Source organism: Haliotis asinina, chromosome 2, assembly GCF_037392515.1.
Source record: "Haliotis asinina isolate JCU_RB_2024 chromosome 2, JCU_Hal_asi_v2, whole genome shotgun sequence".
Taxonomy (NCBI): domain Eukaryota; kingdom Metazoa; phylum Mollusca; class Gastropoda; order Lepetellida; family Haliotidae; genus Haliotis; species Haliotis asinina.
The window spans coordinates 67438427-67454272 of record NC_090281.1 but is presented as its reverse complement, the minus strand read 5'-3'; the positions used below and the strand labels follow the sequence as shown (position 1 = coordinate 67454272).

Here is a 15846-nt window from a genome sequence, read left to right as displayed (position 1 = left end):
ATTGAGAACATAGCAGTGTGTATACGGGGGGTGCAGGGCTATAGAGGACATAGCAGTGTGTATACTGGGGGTGTAGGGCTATTGAGAATATAGCAGTGTATACTAGGGGTGTAGAGCTACAGAGAACATAGCTGTGTGTATACTGGGGGTGTAGGGCTATTGAGAACATAGCAGTGTCTATACTGGGGGTGTAGGGCTATTGAGAACATAGCAATGTGTATACTGGGGGTGTAGAGCTATAGAGAACACAGCAGTGTGTATACTGGGGGTGTAGGGCTACAGAGAACATAGCTGTGTGTATACTGGGGGTGTAGGGCTACAGAGAACATAGCTGTGTGTATACTGGGTGTATAGGGCTACAGAGAACATAGCAGTGTGTATACTGGGTGTATAGGGCTACAGAGAACATAGCTGTGTGTATACTGGGGGTGTAGGGCTACAGAGAACATAGCAGTGTGTATACTGGGGATGTAGGGCTACAGAGTACATAGCAGTGTGTATACTGAGGGTGTAGGGCAACCGAGAACATTGCAGTGTCTATACTGGGGGTGTAGAGCTATTGAGAACATTGCAGTGTCTATACTGAGGGTGTAGGGCAACCGAGAACATTGCAGTGTCTATACTGAGGGTGTAGGGCTATAGAGAACACAGCAGTGTGTATACTGGGGGTGTAGGGCTACAGAGAACATAGCAGTGTGTATACTGGGGGTGTAGGGCTATAGAGAACATAGCTGCATGTACTTGGGGTGTTGGGCTACAGAGAACATAGCGATGCCTAAAATCTTCTAGTTTGGAGTATTTCTCAAAAGTTATTACTAAAAGTTTACAAAAATAAGAACATTTCATGTTCAGTTCCTAGTCAGTATCGGTATCAGATAGTAGCTGGATATTTTCCCAGTTTTGCTAGTTGATTGCAATTTCTTTGAATTCCCAGCTTAATGCTTGGGTAGGTCAGAGGGTATTAAGAGAGGCATTTGGCTGTGCCTTGTGTGAACGGAAAGACTGGTTTCAAATTCTTTATTACTGAATTTTTGTGTTTATTTGTGATTATTAGTTGTCAAAAAAGACATGAACGTAAGTCCGACATTCAAAATGAGATTGCAACCTTTCTAATCTTTTTCTCCATGTATGTTACATACACAAACTACTTGTACTTTCAGAAGAGGTCATGTCAATGGGCGTATGTTTACAAAGTAAAGCAGATTTGATATGTTATTGATTGCAGGATAATTACTGCAATATCTCTGCCTGGTAAACTGATGCTTGGTATCTGCTAATCAATATCAACATGTCCTGCAAGCTAATGTTGCATTCGCATTAGCACTGACTTACCCTCTGCCAGCTGTTGTACTGACTTACTTTCTGACAGCTGTAGTACTGATTCTACAAGCTGTAGTGCTGACTTTCCCTCTGACAGCTGTTGTACTGACTCTGACAGCTGCAGTACTGACTCTGACAGCTGTAGTATTGACTGACTACCAGTACCAGCTGTGTTAAAAAGTGACTTTCTTCCAGCTGGATCATGGTTTAGCTTTGCGTCAGTGATGTGATACAAAACTTTTCTCATTAATTGTAGCATGCTCATAATTAGTTATTGGTAGATATAGTTGTTTCTTGGTGCTTTGTGTACCAAGCACATATAAGAAGCCTTGTATCTGATCATTTAGACTTAAACTTAGGGCTTTGCATAAACTGGTAAAAGTAATTGCATTTCCATGTGGTATCCTTGACACTTAACAGATTTGAATAATGGCCGAGACTGTCCTGACAACCTGCAACATTCAGCAGCAATAGTGACTTTTTGTCTGCCCATGTTTGTAATCATCACCTTTCATTCATCGGCCTATTGATCAATGCCAGATGACTAGCACTTGATCACCTCAGCATCTCCTAAACTTTCTCCATGTCTTACATGACATCATGTACTTATAAAAGTCAAATATATCAGACTGTCTAGGGTAGTTCTTAATGGTCGTTTTGCATCAAATGATGATAAATCGGTCTGTTGTAACTGAGGGTTTTTTAAGTGAATCTTGGTACAATATAAGTTGTTCATTGGTCAGGAGGAGGGGCATGGGTTGATGTACCCTCGATGTTCGTTTATGTTCCTTTCGGGCTCACTGAAAATTGTCATAGTGTAATTCCCCTTCTTGATATTCACAGGGCCTTTGTCAAAATTTATTTATTGGAATATGAGGTAATTCTTTTCCTAGCCATCGCTAGATTTTGCAGACAATACAAGAAAAACAAATTTAGTGTTATCTCCCTTCTATCGATTTGCATTTGCAAAACATCAGTAATTTCCACGCATCATGCATGATTCAGTGTTATTCTAGATAAAGATGTACTACCACAAAGTACTGAAGGAGATGCCATTGACAGCAGGGTACATTGAAATGTACCTCACTTGTAAGTGGGGTACATTGAAAATAATAGAGTGCTTAGCCAATCAGAAAATGACATTCATGTGTGAGGTAAGATAAATGCTTGCTAGAGTCTCTCAGAATGAGGAATTATTCTTTAATTCAAGTGGTTGAACACATGAGGAAATGGTAAGTACCATGTGAGATTGTGTATACATCAGTTATAAAACAAGGACATAAAAATTATATGTGTTACATATTGTGTGGGCCAAAGATGAGGGGAAATCAGGGCTAGAAGCAGTGATTTAAGTATTCGATACAACGGAGAACAAATTAGTTTGGCGTCAATGTGTTTGTGTTATGCATTGGAAGTGTTTGTAAACATGCAGGAATGCACCTGTGTGGTTGTGACCTGGATGGATGTGCAACCTTCATAGTGTGGGTAAATAGGCCACTCCTTATTGTGTAAATTACAAACACTCGTCAGTACTACTCTGAGAAACACATGAATTCCTAATCTGTCTCAAAGTCCCCGAACCACATTATTTTCCATACTGCCTTGCTTCCTCTGCAGTGCTGAAGCCTTAAATGAAGCTAGTCTAGATTTTCACAGTTTCAGTCTGAATCTCATCTCTCCATTGGGCTCCTTTTAAATTTGAATGGGTTTGTTTGTTACAATCAAAATTATATAGACTATGTTAGTGGAATGAATTCCGGGTTAAAATGTGACCCCAGTAACTTATGCTTGTGAGTAGTGACCTCAAAAATCGGGTGATCAGGATGGACATGACATCGTGTCCTAATCGAGGGGAATGCTGGCAGTCATATCGACCAGTGGCAGTGTCTTCTCCAGACACATTACTTAATGGCCTTTGTGATTAAACTGAAATAGCACTGAGTGCTGCTTACAACAAAAAGAAGAGCACAAGGAGAACAGTTTTGGTTTTCAGTATTGATACACTTAAATACTGGATACCTACCAGCCATATTGCTTAGTGCCATGTCACAATAGTGCTGACCCCGAACCTTAGCCTAAACCTAAACCTTGTCTTAACCCTAACCAAAAATAAATTTGCTTGTTTTCAGAGATGGCAGAAAGTATTTGGTATTCTGTAGTCTTGCCTCAATGTTGAACAGACATGATTTTGAAAATTACTTTGAGACCAAAAAGGTTCTATAGGCATGATGGCTGTAGTACAACTACAAGTCAATTGTTTGGAGCCCATTTTCAGTTACCCAGCCTTAAATGTCTATAGTATTTGTTGTATTTAAAGTAGATTCTGAAATTGGTCTGTTATAAAAGGCCAGACCAGGACCAGAAGCTTGAAACTTGGTGAGTAGGTTAGTCACCTTGTACAGTGCACATATCCCTCAGGGATCACTCAAACAGTGATGCGGAAACTTGTACATTTGTTTCAACCAGTTCGTGCAAATGAATCAAAATCTAATTTTCAATATGGCCATCATGGGAGACATATTGACATTCTCTTGACATTGATTTTCAAAATATAATGACATTTGGTGCTTATGTAATTAGTAGTAACTGATATTGATGGACTGTGGAAGCTGGCTCTGATATTACCAGATTGACTGAGTTGAACATTGGCTCATGTATTTCTTCTTATGATGAAGACATATGTTGTTTGAATCATTAGTTATAGCATTAGACAATTAACTGTCCAGAATGCTTAGAGCCTTGAGATTTGAAAAATTATGTCATGTAGATCTGAGTGTTTTCTGTGAAATACTGATGTACAAAATTGGAAACATTGTTGACAGTAAGTCATGTGCATTGATCAGAATTCTGGATTTGTTTAGCTGATGGAAACCTTTTGTTTTCAGTGTAGAGAGTTTGTGAAGGCAGGCGCATTACGTGGTACATCCCCCAACGATGTGGTCCAGAACTGTGACATCACCTTCACATGTGTGGCTGACTCCGGGGCTGTTCGAGACGTGAGTAGCAAAACAATCTGTTACAGCTGGGGTTTGGTGTTCAACGCCTCACTGAGCATGATGTCAGGTATATGTGGAGTGCAGTCAGAAACAGACAGGGCAAAGATCTACACAATCAGGATACAAGTGAGTGAGTTCAGTTTTATGCCGCACTCAGCAATATTCCAGCTATATGGCGGCGATCTGTAAATAATCAAGTCTGGACCAGACAGTCCAGTGATCAACAACATGAGCATCGATCTGCGCAATTGGCAAGTAATTACATGTGTCAACCAAGTTAGCGAGCCTGACCACCCGATCCTGTTAGTGACCTCTTATGAAAAGCATAGTCGCCTTTTATGACAAGCATGGGTTGCTGAAGGCCTATTCTACCCCGGGACCTTCACGGGTCCAATCAGGATACAATGACATGGAAGTAACACTATCCTTTATGGTGATCTCACTGCAGGCCTAGTACCACTATCCATTCTGGTGATCTTACTGCACGTGTAGTACGTCTATCCATTATGGTGATCTTACTGCAGGTGTAGTACCACTATCCATTCTGGTGATCTTACTGCACGTGTAGAAACACTATCCATTATGGTGATCTCACTGCAGGTGTAGGAACACTATCCATTCTGGTGATCTTACAGCACTTGTAGAAACACTGTCCATCATGGTGATATTACTACGGGTGACACTATCCATTCGGGTGATCTGACTGCAGGTGTAGTGACTATCCATTCTAGTGATCTCACTGCAGATGTAGAGACAGTCTCCATTATGGTGATCTCACTACAGGTGTAGTAACACTATCCATTCTGGTGATCTCACTGCAGGTGTAGTGACTGTCCATTTTGGTGATCTCACTGCACGTGTAGTGACTATCCATTCTGGTGATCTCACTGCAGGTGTAGAGACACTCTCCATTATGGTGATCTCACTGCAGGTGTAGTGACACTATCCATTCTGGTGATCTCACTGCAGGTGTAGGAACACTATCCATTCTGGTGGTCTTATTGTAGTGATGCTATCCATTCTGGTGATCTTACTGTAGGTGTAGTACCGCTGTTTGTATACACTTTTAATGACTAAAACTTCTGTTTCAGATTGTATTTGGCAACTCTGGAGTGCTACAGGGCATTTCACGAGGGAAGTGTTATGTGGAGATGTCCACAGTTGATGAGGAGACAGTGGAAGATGTTGCAGAGGTAGGTGGTCGGGTTGTCACTGACAACAGAGGTTCTCTGGCTTCATCAGAGTGTGTTCCTAGTAATAGTTACTTCATTCTGATATGACAGCTGGGTCCAAATACACCAAGCCTGGTTGCAGGCGATTGATGGATGAATTGTCATGGGCATAGCCCAAGCTGCAAGTTCATCAACCAGTCAGCAGCGACCAGGCCATCGTTAATTATACTAAGCTCGAGAGATTGGATGAAGTAACTGCTTTGTACCAGGCACACATTCTGCGTTCAAATTTCAAAATCTGTGTGGGATATTTTGATTTAAAATCTTCCTGTTTGAGACTGCTGCCATGTCTGGTTGTGAGTGGCATATAATACTATAGAAGTCACCACACAGTACACTGCCACAAGTCGTTGATGAGATTGAAGATGCTAAACTCTGTGATGATACAATCAATGGCATCATTCTCTCACAAAATACTGATATGATGGAAACTGTTAGAGGGACTGACCCAGTTATTATCCCCCCGGCATGTAATGAAGGGGGATATAGTCGACGTCTCGTCCGTCCGTCGTTGCCTTCCATAATCAATTTGTTTCCGGGGCATAACTCAGAAACCATTCAATATTTTTAGACCAAACTTGAGAGATATAATAATCTGAACATATGGTTGTGCCTTTCGCTACTTACAGATTTTTTGTGTTTTTATTTTGTTTTGTTTTTCCATGGAAAATTTTGGTGTCAGTCTAATAGTGGGGCATGTTTCGTTTCCGGAGCAGAACTCAAAAACTGTTCAATCAGAACCTAAAGTACTAACTTTTGCTATTTACAGGTTCTTATGATTTATAATTTTGATTCAGTTTCCTTATAAACGTTTCGGTTTTTGTCTCACAAGTGAGAGGATGTTTCGTTTCCGGAGCAGATCTCAAAAACTTTGTAACATCTGTCAGCAAAACTTGGTAGATTTTTGTGGCAGATCCCAAAGTGGTGCCTTTTGCTCTTTACAGTTTTTTGTGATTTCTTATTTTCTCGGTTTCCATAAAAGCGTTTCGGACATAGTCTCAAAATAGAGGAATGGACTTTGTTTCGAGAGCAGAACTCAAAAACCGTTCAATACTTTTCTGCAAAACTTGGTAGATACATCAGTCAGAACCTGAAGTGGTGCTTTTGCTATTTACAGGTGTTTGTGATTTCTTAGTTTCAAGGTTTTCGTGGAAACGATTTCAAACGTGAGAGGTGTGTTTCGTTTCCTAATATCTGTCAGCAAAACTTGGTAGATATCTGTGGCAGACCCCAACGTGGTGCCTCTTGCTATTTACAGACTTTTGTGATTTGTCATTTTCCCACTTTCCATGAAAACGATTCTGACTTAGTCTCAAAATGGAGGGATGGGCTTCATTTCTGGAGCACAACTCTAAAACTTCTTAATATCTGTCAGCAAAACTTGGCAAAAATTGGCTGAAATTGCAAAGAGCCATTCAGAGAGTTGATGTCGAAGGCAGTTTTAAACCGTGATGTAACTATACAATGCACCATGGCTGAGATCAAAGGGACAACAGTCAGAGATTGGGACAATGTATGGTTTTACAAAAACTTTGTGTTTTGTCTGTAGTAAACACATGATTTTGGAATAGAAGTGGTAGTCATCTTACAAGCTGTTGCACAGACTGAGGTATAAATGCCATTATTATCATATCATTATGCTGTGTAAGGACCCTCTAATATATATATGTGTTGTATTGCAGGCAATCATGGCACGGGGTGGCGTGTTCCTGGAAGCACCTGTTGTTGGGAGTCGGGTGCCAGCCCTGGAGGGACGATTGGTGATCCTTACATCAGGAGACAGGAAGCTGTATGACGACTGCTTCTCATGCTTTGAAGCAATGGGCAAGAAGTCATTTTACTTGGGAAGTAAGACATTTTATTTTCATTACTAAATCGGTAGAGTTTGTTCAGTTCTTGTAGCTGTGACAGTGGGGTAGTTTAAGCAGTTGATCATCACGCCAAGGCTTTCGATTCCCATTTGGCTTTCAATTCCCCGCATGGGCACAATGTGGGAAGCCCATTTCTTGTTTTTCCCTTGTGTGGTAATGCTGGGATATTGCTAGAAGTTGCGTAGACTCATACTCCCTCATGAAGCTGATGTTGGTGCTCTATGCTCCCTAGTTATTATATCAGTGACAGCTCTGTAAACAGTCAAAACATTTCATAAAATATATGACAAATACTGTATCGGTTGTGCATAATACACACACACTGAGTGTTTGTTATTTTCTCCATGGCAAGACATTATTTTGAGAATGCAACACTAGAAAAATGCATGTCTAAAAGTCTGTACTACAGCATGCAGGTCAGCTGTTTTCACCCTATCTTGTCAAAGAAAGTTTTCATAACTGTCTGGAATTATGTTTTATCAGTTTTATTCTCTAACATCTACCATTAACCTTGTCTTCCTTGAAGATGAAGTGGGCACTGCCACACGTATGAAGCTCATCCACAATATGCTGCTGGGGACTGTCATGGCAGGACTGGCAGAAGCTATGGCACTTGCAGAGAAAGTGGGCATAGACATGGAAGATCTGTCAGAAGTTCTCTCCCTTGGCTCACTCTCCTGTCCAACCATTAATCACAAGAGTCAAGGTATGTCCCAGGGCACCTCGGCTGCTCGTTGGTGGTACATAGATTGGTGCATAGCAATATTAACAGGAGACAGGAGCTTAAAGGATTTCTGAAATTTGGAAGCATCAGATTTTCTTATATCTGTACAATCTAGCAAAATGCCAACATATCACATTAATTATTTTAGTTTGACTTTTTTTCTACTGAGTTTAAAAAAATTGTCTCTCTGCCAAAATATGCATTTTACCTGAACTTAAGTGAAAAAAAATCAAAATGAAAGAAGGAGAAAAAATTCTTTCATTTTGGAAATGTTTTCAAAGAAACTTTTATTAGTCTCTTGGAGCGTGCTTAATCAAACTATGTTTATGAGGAAATTTGTTTTGAAGTGAATATTAGTTGTGCTTATGCATTATTTTTTCCTCTTTTCAGCAATCGTTAATGGCAAGTATCTTCTATTGCATGAACACTATCTGCAATCTGTAATCACTCCACAATCTAGCTTGATTGTGCTTGTTTCCACCTCCTCAGTGAATATTTGTGAGCGCAAAATCTTCTAATGTTAGAAAAGTAAAGAATAATTTTTGTTATGATCCCCTGATCTGATGGAGACTTGATTGCTTATCAACAGATGCAATGAATCGGCTTACTCACTCACTCATCCACTGACATTTCATGGTCACTTACTGTCTATCCCAACAACACTCACTTATTATAGCTTTATACAATAACTAGGTTCTCTATATGTAGTAACAGTAATGCTTTCCTTGAATTTCATAGTGGATAGTTTTTGTGAAAACTAAATAGATTTGGGTGTCACTGCTAGATGGCATTCCAAATGTTTTGAGGATGTCTTTAGTGTCCACTAATCATATTACTGTTTCCCAGTACAGTGAGGCTTTATGGATTACAACTTCTAGTTTATTACATTGATTGACGTTTTGATGTAGATTCTTACATCGTTATCAAGTTAAAAACTTATCATTCAGCTTGATGACAAAGTAAGAATCTACATCCAAACGTTGCTTAACGTATTAAACAAGAAGTTGTAATCCATAAATCTGTATGTTTCGTTTTTTGACTCATTAAACAAGAAGTTAGTTTACTTTCATTGTACCCTAATCTGAGAAGATGTCTTGTCCTGAGGTTGGCAGTAAGTTGTCAATGTTTTCCCGGACAGCTTCTCTCAGATATTGTGTCATCTTCCTTGTGGTATTGTGCATGTGTGTATTGTAAGAGTTACCTGTGGACAGGTTTTTGTATTGTACTGTCCAAATAGTGCCATTAGTTGTTTTTTTTTACTTTCCACGATAGTTTCAAATTCTAACTGTGTCAAGAATGATCTCGTCACGAAATGGCTGCAATTTTGCCTTGTGACGTTAATTATTAACTCACTCACTGTAAGAGCTATCTCCCACTCTCTGCTTCTTCACTGCAGTGACATTACCAAATTGCATGTTTGTATATGTCTTTCCATGTCCTGAACAGGACCATTGGATAGCCTAGTAATTAAAGTGTTCACTTGTCATGCTGAAGTCACAGGTTCAATTTCCTCACATGGGTACAATGTGAGAAGCCCATAGCTTGTGTTCCTCGCATATTATTGCTGGATTATTGCTTAAAGAACGAATAAACTCAATTTTTTGGTACTCTTTTTACCACTGCATATGAAAGACTTCTGGTTAGACATGAACGGAACACCATTTATTGAGAAAAAAAGCTTGTGGTTAATTAATACTCAGTGCTTAAAAGTTGCTAAAAATCGTCTGCTTCACTCTTGCCTGCAAACGAAACCACAGACAGGTTTATGTATCTCTGCCGCCAGAGCCCTGTAGTGATGTCATAGAAAGAACGATTTTCAGTTAGTTGTGTAGAAAATGTGTAGGAACCTCATCATTTTGCTGATTTCTTGACGTCACCAAAGACATGCCGAATTGTTCTGTTGCTGTCAATTGCTCCTTAGGGTCAGGTGATGGTGTCACTATGCACAGATTTCCACCGGACCCCGTAGTTTGTGCTTGAATTGATTGTTTGTGTGTGCGAAGCGAGCGTTATGGAAGCCTGTGGTATATACTAAATCAGATGGTTCGCCCCCTACCACGCTTTCAGGATAGAAAATGGAGTTCAAGTTTCATCGAGTTTATAAAATCAAGACTGCTTACTACACATTGCTGACCAAATGGATTTTGCATGAATATAACGCTTTCTTCCTTGGGAACGAGGTTGTGGTCGAAGTGACAATATTATCGTAAGTAATATTAAATTGACACCTGCCTCGCTTCCAAGAGTGAAATTGTTATGTTGTAAGCCATGCCATGTAAAATCATATTGTGCATCAATAAAATACATATTTTACTACCTGTGAACAGTAATTTTGATTTTGTAAGCCTGTGAAAACAAACATAAATAGCATTTATCCTCTGACAGGGCGCTACCATTTTTTAAAATAGCAAAGAACTTAATAAAAACAAAATGCAATAATTAAAATTTACAAAAATCAAAGTTATAGGAGCAATGTCAGCCTATTACCTTGTTTGAGGAATGTATCCATCAATATTCACAAAAGTGAGTGATATATAATTCATCTGCAGATTTCCTAAGTGATATGTCTTTTAACAGTCTAATATACGAAAACATGATGTATCGTTTTAGGTTTTTCACATTGCTGTATGGTCTCATTGTTCACCCAAGATAACACACTTTGCAACTAATTGCATAATGTGTGTCATTCTTTTAAGAAAGTAATTTAGTTAGCCTTTAATGAGCAATCAATCAATGTATTGGCGGTTAATCGTTTGAGAAAAGGGTGTTTTTTTACATAGACACAGACACGACAGAATGTATTCAGTATAGATTAATAAATGTACATACATAAAGACTACTTGTGACAAAGCCCCATTTAAATCAGCTTAAAAGTAATTAATCAATCAGCGTGTTATCGGTTAATCCTTTGATCGATCCAAATGGGGACCTTTGTTGGGTAATCTAAATGGTGTTACCACAAATTATACCTATTATAAGTTCATTAACTGAGCATCAAGTGAATGATGACAAATAACATGTAGGTTTACACCACCTAACATGGATTACAACCTAGCGACACCAAGTGGTTTTGACAGAATTGTCTGTGAAAACGATGGTTGTAAGTCGGAAACTAGGCATAGCAGGAAACAAAGCTAAATGATAATAGTTTGTGAGATCATATAGCTTTTATTTTTCACAACAGTGGTCGCGTTTGCAGGTTTGTACAAACCTGTAAACGAAATAGTTTACCCCCTGAAATGTAGATGAATTCTGCATAGACCCTCATAGCTATACCTACAATTAAATTAATTAATTTCGATTGCGGTTGAGAATTGTGCACTATTGTCAAAAAGGGTGATTTAAGGTAATTAAAGATCTAAATGAGCAGTTTTAATGACAGGGTGTCATTTATAACGATGTCAATGAGTGATTTATGCATTTGCACCCCCTACAGTATATGTGATCTTTAAAGCAGTGTCAAATCATATTCACTCACTCACTCACCGACTTCTTGAAGCTTACTATACTCACTCCAAATCCTTTATTCTGAGATGAGTGATATAGAGTAATATTAACTAAAGTCTGATGGAACTGTATACTGAGGCATGTCCTGTATTGAGTACTGACCTGTGTTCTGTTTTGCAGCAATGGTGAATGGCAAGTTTGACCCCCACTTTCCCCTGCAGCACCAGCAGAAAGATCTGCGACTAGTCCTCGGCCTCGGGGATCGTGTGGAACAGCCGTTGTATGTTGCCTCAGCAGCTAATGAGGTAACACTCTGTGCCATGTATGGCATCTACATTAGCTACTGATGTTACTGACTTGGTAGACTGTAGGTCGTCTCCTCACCTGATGAGGTGCTGCATGCTGCTTGGTTTGCTTATATGCCAGTGAAGTATGTCATTTGCTGCTCCATGTATTTAAAGCTGCCAAGTGATTATTGCCAAGCTTTACACACCCTGGGAATCCCCTCTTTTATGAGTATCATGAAAGTTTGTAGGGGAGCTCATGTATCATATGAATCTATAAATGGATGGATGGTTCTTGCTTATCTAACCTCATTTCATCAGAAATGCATGTTGATGGCAGGCCTATCAAAGTTTCTCCACATTCATTTCTGTTTTCAGATGTTCAAGAAAGCTCGCAGTCTTGGATTCAGCGAGAGTGACATTTCAGCAGTAGTTCGTGCAGCAAATGCATGATGGGAATGTTGACATCAGCCAATCACTACATGTGTTTCAGAACAATTTTATGAAACAGTTTCCTCAGAAAAGTGTTGGAGTTTATGTAGAAGAAAGTTGATAGAACGACCAAGACAAAAGACTTCACAGAGAGTCATCGTGGATGTTCATTTTTAACATCATGCGGTAGTTCTTCTGTCAGCTGTGGTATTGCATGGAAAGTATTTGACGTTACAAGATTTTAATTATGTATTTTAGAAGTCTCAGCATTGATGCAAGCATAAAAAGGAAGGCCATTTTTCCAATTACTTAAGCTCTCTGAAACCATCAAAGCGGTTTTAGTGTTTGCAAGCTGATATTGCTGTTTATCTTATGCCTGTATTTTCTGGGTAGGTAACATTCAGGTTGAAAATGAAATTTCATTTGATTGTATAGAAACAAATTGTAGATGGTGTGTATAGATTTATATCTGTAGCTTAAGAAACCCATCACAGCATAAGTTTAACACCAGTGGGGGCAAAACTGAAATAAGATGAAAGTGTGTGAATCCTGTAGATCTTAATATTAATATATTGTTGAAAACTTATTTATTTGGAGAAATCACAAAACTAGTTATGAAAGGTATGTCAGGCAGAAGAGTTATGGCAAACTGTTATTGCTTAAACTCACATCTGTGAAGATGTTGCAAAGGGTTCTGTTTAGTATTCCATCTACCCTGAAATTTCTAAGTTATGCAGATGTTTCCAACAGTTTTAGATGGGTCTTTTAACATGGATTTTACATTTTACATGAAGTTAATTAACTTGTGTATTTACTCTCGGAATCAAGTTGTCGTGATTTCATTTTAATACTTTTTGTTCTTTGTGTACATCCAGACCACCGTGATTGTGAGACTAAGATATCAGCAATGGAATTAGACTTGACAGTCACTGGCTCCCATAAGGAGGAGGTCATTAAAGATATGGGCAAATGATAGAAAGACAGAATTTCTCTCTCTTTTTTTACAATTTCTATTAGGATAAAAGCAAGAGGAGTAAAGAGTGATTGAAGTGGCCAGTAGGAACAGTGTTGACTGTTTAGCTGACATGCCTGTAGGGGGATAGCATGCCAAGCCAAAATGTGTATCTTTTTGTCCAATATACATTGAGTCTAAAGCAGGACATACATCAAGGAAGTGCTAGCAGGTATTGTTGGAATATTCCTATGTAGAAACTATTGCCTGTTGCAGTTTTAAGACTACATGTCACAAGTTGGTTGAAAAAACTGGTAATTACTGATAATCAGTCTGTTCAGCCTCATTGTAATTTGGCACTGACACATCTTACTATCATTTCACATCACCCAATATACATACATACATACATACTATGGTCAACTGTAATGGTGTTAGCTAGCAGATATCAAATATATTTTTTACTCATACCAAATATGAAATCTCTGTATCATGAGGAGACAGTGGTTTTGTGAGGTATCAGGTAGGGCTAAGTTTTGTCTTCAAACTCGAAGTATGTGGAAGTCTGATTTCGACTTATATGTCTAAAACTAGAGTGATTTAACCTTCTAATCAGGCCAAGAAGCTAAGCCAATAACAGTCCAGGTAATGACCCTAAATTCTGCTGAAGAATATGCTTCAGGCAGAAGTCTCAGAAATGTTTTGACACAAACTGATATGTCCAGAGACGTTACTTAGTTGTTCTATCTGAATTTTACGAAGGGACTGGTTGTTTCATTGAGCAGAGATGATCATGTAAATAGCATTCATATATTTGTAATCATACTTGCTGTTCAGCTCTGTGTATATGCATGATAAAACTGTGGTCGTTTGTCACATAATTATATTACCGACTTTGTGAAGCAGCAGATTGTTCCATTATATCTATGGATTCACGAGTCAAGATAATAATCTCAGAATGAAAGGCATACTGAGTTTGGTGTTGACCTAGTTTTAGATTTTACGTATTGAGTAATCATGATACAATCAATTGTAGATAATTGTGATTGAATTCTGATTTTGTATGATATAGAATACTTTAAATCATGACTACAGACATATACAGAAATACACTTCTGTTGGATCCTGGCCACAACTTGAGACCCAAGGAAAGATCTAAAGTAAATAGTGGAAAGCAGTGTGTTAGAGATGTGGTTGTTGCTTTGTTGTCATTTTTTACTGTATCAAAAAATGGATAGAGACATCATGACGTTGCTCTGATTAGCAGTCAGTTTTAACTTCTGCCAAGATGTCATACTGCGATGGATTTTTAAGTTGTTAGGAAGCAAGGGTAGAATGTTTCTGTTGCGAACAAATTGCTTCTGTGTTTCTATTTGTGTTTGTTCTTGTGTTGGTTTCCATGTGTTTTATGTCCTCATCACATCCATTGTTTGAACCATCAAGTCAACAGTCATTTAATAAATATCTCAATCTCAGTCTTGTTCTGTATAAATATACAAATATAAACCCTTGTCTGTGGGTGCATGGCATGAAAGGGTTGACCAAGGCCAGTGCTCTAAGCATTTGCTTATCACACTGAACACCTGGTGTCCCTGGATGTGATATTGATGGAATATTGCTAAAAACAGCATAAAACTAAACTCACTCTTTGTGGGTCCAGTCAAAGATGGAACACTGCTGGTAACGTTACATACATCAGGGCATTACTTACTTCCATCAACGACTTGTTGCAACTTCTCTGCACTTCCATGAATGTTACTGATGTCAAATGAAGCATTGACCTTATAGTGTGTGATTTCAGAGGAGAATGAACCACAGATACCTATCTTCAAACGTATTTATAACCAGAGGAGAAAAGATGGCAATGTTTGTTACTTGTATCCATTCACAGTGTGTGCTCCTAGGCAGAAATTACCTCACACATAAATGTCACTTTTTGATTGGCCAAGTGCTCATGTATTATTTTCAGTGTTCTCCGCTTACAAGCTACTCACATTTCAATGTTCCTGCTGGGAATGTTGAATTTCTAGGAAATTACCAATGTTTTGTGAATGCAAATCGATGGAAGGGAGATAACTCTAAATCTGTTTTCCTTGTAGTCTGCAAAATTTAGTGATGGCTACAGAAAGGTACCTACGTTTCAAACAATTCAAAATTAACATTGAGGTGTTTGGTAAGATAAATGTACTGGTCCCTCAGGGCCCATGGGTTGATGTACCCTCTATGTTGGTTTATGTTCCCTGAGCCCGAAGGGTACATAGAAGGTACATCAACCCATGTTTCCCTCGTGACCAGTGAACGTCTGATGGAGTACCATGGCTCTAATTACTGCTTTCAGAAACAGGTTGTAATAATCACTTAATCAATTGCCTTCAATTATGACTGCAGGAGATAAAATAGTTTTGGAACCAATACCAAACACCCAAGCACATCTGGAAAATTGGAAATGGACTATGCTGTTCCTCCATGGATGTGGATAGTGACGTCATTCTTGATTCATCACTTCATCACTTAATTATAACCTAGCTTGAAAAAGAGCTGTTCACTTGGGAGTTACGTTACTGAAGTTATGATCATTATCATGTCCT

General features: G+C 38.8%; 1 protein-coding gene across 2 annotated transcripts in view; it reads left to right on the top strand.

Moving 5' to 3' along the window:
* The window catches only part of LOC137274197 (cytokine-like nuclear factor N-PAC), a 63297-nt gene extending 48564 nt beyond the window's left edge, over positions 1-14733 (top strand). Inside the window, exons 11-17 of one of the 2 annotated variants that reach the window (XM_067807250.1) lie at positions 4206-4316; positions 5408-5509; positions 7231-7396; positions 7946-8125; positions 8534-8545; positions 11771-11895; positions 12253-14733. In XM_067807250.1, coding sequence (XP_067663351.1) covers positions 4206-4316; positions 5408-5509; positions 7231-7396; positions 7946-8125; positions 8534-8545; positions 11771-11895; positions 12253-12327 — 771 coding nt within the window. In that variant the 3' untranslated portion in view covers positions 12328-14733. The remainder of the gene's footprint in view (positions 1-4205; positions 4317-5407; positions 5510-7230; positions 7397-7945; positions 8126-8533; positions 8546-11770; positions 11896-12252) is intronic. The other variant, XM_067807251.1, reaches the window with a different exon arrangement.
* Positions 14734-15846: the final 1113 nt, after the last annotated feature.